This window comes from Ovis canadensis, chromosome 4, assembly GCF_042477335.2.
Source record: "Ovis canadensis isolate MfBH-ARS-UI-01 breed Bighorn chromosome 4, ARS-UI_OviCan_v2, whole genome shotgun sequence".
Lineage (NCBI taxonomy): Eukaryota > Metazoa > Chordata > Mammalia > Artiodactyla > Bovidae > Ovis > Ovis canadensis.
Window position 1 is genome coordinate 135,338,394 of NC_091248.1, and position 4,107 is coordinate 135,342,500.

At 72.1% G+C, this 4,107-nt stretch overlaps 1 protein-coding gene across 1 annotated transcript in view; it reads right to left on the reverse strand.

Annotated features, from left to right (window-relative positions):
- Window positions 1–2,413: 2,413 nt before the first annotated feature.
- LOC138439854 (collagen alpha-1(I) chain-like) overlaps window positions 2,414–4,107 on the reverse strand; it is a 4,360-nt gene continuing 2,666 nt past the window's right edge. The window contains exons 3-6 of the mRNA XM_069588922.1: window positions 3,997–4,107; window positions 3,442–3,904; window positions 2,620–3,141; window positions 2,414–2,527 (exon numbers count right to left, since the gene is read on the reverse strand). The exon at window positions 3,997–4,107 is cut by the window's right edge and continues 440 nt beyond it. Of these exons, the coding sequence (XP_069445023.1) occupies window positions 2,414–2,527; window positions 2,620–3,141; window positions 3,442–3,904; window positions 3,997–4,107 (1,210 nt within the window). The remainder of the gene's footprint in view (window positions 2,528–2,619; window positions 3,142–3,441; window positions 3,905–3,996) is intronic.

Below are 4,107 nucleotides of genomic sequence, written 5' to 3' on the forward strand. Positions count from 1 at the left end.
TTTATTCATTTAACTGGCTGTTGTCATGGAACACGGGGTTTATGGAGTGGATCCCTATTGACTCGGTCCGGTCCTCCTCACCTCCACGCCCCTCAGCCGCCCCACCCCCCACCCCCGCCCCCGCCCCCGCCCCCGCCCCCCAGCCCCACCCCCCACCCCCGCCCCTCCCAACCCCCACCCCCGCAGCCCTGCCACCCCAGACCTCCCGCCCGCCCTCCCGCCTGCCTGCCATTCTGGTGTTTGTGGCCAGTTCAGTTATTTTGAAATCCATGTTCTCCTGACCTCAAGTGCACTTTCCCCACCCACCGGCGCCTGCTTGGGTTTGTTGTCTTCGGACTTTGTCACGGTCTCTACCCAGGTTGAGTTGTGTCTTCTCTTGGTGGGGGTTCCGAGTGTGTCTCCTCCTTTTCCTTTCTTGCTCCTGGGCTTGCTTGTCTGCGTCTGCTTTCCAAAGTCCTGCTTTGTTCTCCGAGCAGCGCTCGCCTTGGTTTCGCTTTGCCGGCCCCTCCCTCCCTCCCTCTCTTTCGGGGGAGGGGGGGCCGGGGGAGTCTGCGATGCCGCTCGCTGGTGCCCCTCTCTCCGCCGACCCCGCCCCGAGCCCCCACCGCCCGCCGGCGTCTCCGTGGAATGTCCCCCCAGCACCCCGGAATCGCGTGGGGGAGTGAGTCTCCTTCGTGGCAGCCTCCTGAGGAGATCCTTCCCAGCGTGTCTCCCTTCCTCTGCGGCCGGGGTCGCGTCGCGTCGCGTCGCTCGGCGGCGGAGGCTCCGGGCCGAGCTCGGGCGTTTGGGCGGCCGGCGCGGTGGCGTCCCCGGCGGCCGGCGACAGCCACCCGTCCTCGGGACGTTCGAGTCGCTTGTCGGGAGCCACCTGGCGGCCGCTTGTATATTGTCCCTCCCTTCTGGAGCTTCGGCGAGGCCTCCTTCAGGAGGATTGTGACTCAGCCTCTGGGCCCGAGGCAGAGCTCTCAGACACCGGCGACGCTGGCGGCGACAGTCCCGGTGGCGCCGAGGCCTAGGGACAGTCCTGCTGTCGCCGGAGATTGGTTCTCTAGGTTTCTGAGGAGGGTGACCGTCGCGGCGCACCGCAGCCGGCTTGCGGGGCGGCCTGACCGGGTCGACCAGCATCTCCCCGTGCCCCTGCGGCCGCGGAGACGGACCGCCCGGACCCTACCTGGGCCGGGCCGCCGCGGTGGGCAGGGAGAGGGTCTTCCCTGCCCGGAGCGCCTGGACTCGGGCTCGGCGGTCCGGACTCCTCCTGGGCCGCCCTCAGGAGCGTGTGCTTCGCCCTCGGCCCCGCTCCGGAGGTGGGGACCGGCCCGGACGGTGGCTTGGAGGTCGCCGGAGGGCGCGCCTGGGTCCGGGCCCTCGGGTCCTTCCTGCCCGAGGTGTTTTCCGCGTCGCGCTCCGGAGGTGGGGACCCGAGGGTTGACCGGGGGAGGCGCGTGTGCGGTCCCCCCCGTGGGGTCCGGTCGCCCGAGGCGTCTCCCGGCACCCATGCTTTCTCTTTGTCAAAGTCCTGACGGGTCCGGAGACGTGGATGGACCGGACCCTGCTTCCGCGGGTGGCCGGGGAGGGCGCGCTCGACCCTCCGGCGTGCCCTGGTGGGTCTCGGTCGTCGGACGCGACTTTGGCTCACCCCTCTCCGACTCCCTGAATCCCAGTCAGTCGGGAGGTGGGGACCGGCTCGGGCCGTCCTGGGTGCCCCGTCTAGGACGGTCTGGGCCCCGGGCGCGGTCCCTGGTCGGGGCCCGCTCGTCTCGTGGGAAGCGCCTCGCTGACGGGTCTGTCTTCTGTGTTCCTTTTGCACATCGAAGCCAAATCCCCGTCCGGAGACACGGACGGGCCGGTCCCCCTACCCGCGTGGGTGAAGCGGGGAGGGCGTCCTCGGCCAGCTCCCCCTCTCTCGGTGTCCGCGCCCCCACCCCCACCCCTTTTGCCACCACGCGCCCCTCCCCCCCCCCGGTCGACCAGATGACCCCCCCCCGGCCCCCCCCCCCCCCCCCCCCCCCCCCCCCCCCCCCCCCCCGAGAGCTCGGGGCCTGGTGTGTATGGGGCAGTGTTGGGGACAGGTGGCCGGGACAAGGTTCCGGGGGCCCTCCCTGCGAGTCGTAGATGGGCTCCTCTGTCGCCTGCTGTCATTTCGTCGCCCTTAATAGGCCTTTTTTGCCACCAGGTAAGTGCTGACACGGTCTCCTTTGGTGTTTGCCACCGAGGACTGTGGGTCTCTAGACGCACGCGGGGCTCTGGGCTTCTGGGCCGCCAGCTGGTGCCCGGTTCGTCCCTTGCCGCTGGAGCCGCCCGCCTGGGCCTGTGCGCCGGCTCCTGTGTGGTGTCGTCTGGCTGACCCGACCCACGGTGCCACCTCCGGTCTCTGGGCGACCCGAGGGTGGCGGGGCGAGGTGGCGCGGGTCTTCTACCCTGGGCGCCCCTCGCCCCCGCTGTGGGCACCTGGGGGCGGCTGGGACGACCCCCGCCCTGTGGGCTCCGTGTCAGGTGTTCTCCTCTTGGGGTCGTTGGCCGCTCTCGCCTGAGGCGAGGTGGGGGGGGATGGAGGTTGCCGGCGAGGCTTAAAACGGGCCCCTCTGGTGACTGTCCTCGCCGTGCCTCCCCCCGCCCCACCTTGGCTCCACGGATCGATGTGGTGTGGTCGTGTTCTCCCGGGCCGAGCCTAAGCCGTGCCAGACGAGGGACGGGCGTTCCCAGTGAGCGTGTCCGCTCTTCTCGGTCTGTCCGCGGGGCCCCTCGCTTGTCTTCCCCCCCGCTGCCCATCAGGGAGGGTGAGGAAGGCAGGGGTTGGGTGTGTGGCCTCTGGCCCTGATCTTCGGTCTCCTGCTGTCCCTTGCCTCGGGGCGTCAGTGGGCGCCGTTGGTCTTCTGACACAGCAGATTGCTCCCGCTTCGCCTTCTCGGCGTGTGCCCGGCGAGCGGCCCTCCCTGTGGCGGGGAGGGCTGTGCCGCCGCCGCCGCGCTGCGCGCCCCACGCGGGTGTGCGAGCGTGCCTCGTGTGACCCTCGGCGGTGCCCCTGGAGCGCTCCAGGTCGTCCCTCAGGTGCCTGAGGCCGAGCGGTGGTGTCGTTTCCCTCAACCCGGTGTCCCCCTCGGGTCCCCGCCACGGTGGCGTGGGTGTCCCGAGAGTGGCTCTCTTTTTTGGGGGGGGTCGAGGCGGTAGGGAGAGGCGTGCCTGTTCCCCTCGTCGTGGAGGCCTTGGTGGATGAGGCCTTGCGGGGGGGCGGGACACGCGGGCTCTGCTCTGGCCCTGACCGCGCACACGCTCGTGTGTGGCGGTCCGCTTCCCTGTACCGCAGACCCCTCCCGCCCAGCTGAGGCCTGGTGGCTGGCGGAGCGCCTCCGTGGGCCCGAAGGTGAGACGGTCCGGGGGAGGGACGGCGCGCCCTCGGTGAGAACGCCTTCTCTAGCGATCCGAGAGGGAGCCTTGGGGTACCGGAGCCCCCAGCCGCTGCCCCTCCCGAGTGCGCAGTGGCCACCGTGGCGACTGCCAGAGCACGTGGGCAGAGCAGAACTCCCCCGCCCTCCGTGGGAGGGGAGGGAGTTGGGTGCGCCGGCCCCGCGGTGGGGCCGTGTGCCGCTCGTTGCCTACCGCGGCCCGCGCCTCCCCCCTCCGCGTCGGGGGAGGGTCCCGCTGGGCCCCGCCGGGCGTCCGGCAGGTGGGGGGCCGTGTGCGTGCGGCCGGCCCCCGTGGTGTGAGCCCTGGGGGAAGGGGGGCTGTGTCGGGGCGCGACGCCCGGTCGGCCTCGGCTTCCCCGGCCCCGCCAGCTGGTGGTGAGGAGGGGCCCGTCGCGCCCGCCCTCGCCCCCTGAGCCGCAGCTGGTGGCGGCGTGCGGTCACGGTCCGGGCCGCCTCGCTCGAGAGCGTCGTCCCCGGGATGTCGCGCCTCGGGGTTCAGACTCAGATGGAAAGACGGATCCGTCGCGGATGGATGGCGGAAGACGGGTGGACGGCTCGCCGGCCGTGGCGGCGGGGCCGGGTCGTGGGCCACGCTCCGGGGATGGCCGGGGCCGGCCGGCGCCCCAGGCGTCGCGGGACCGCCCTCGCGTGCGGGTGGCGGTGGGATCCCGCGCTGGTGTTCCTGGGGGCCCGGCCGCGCGCC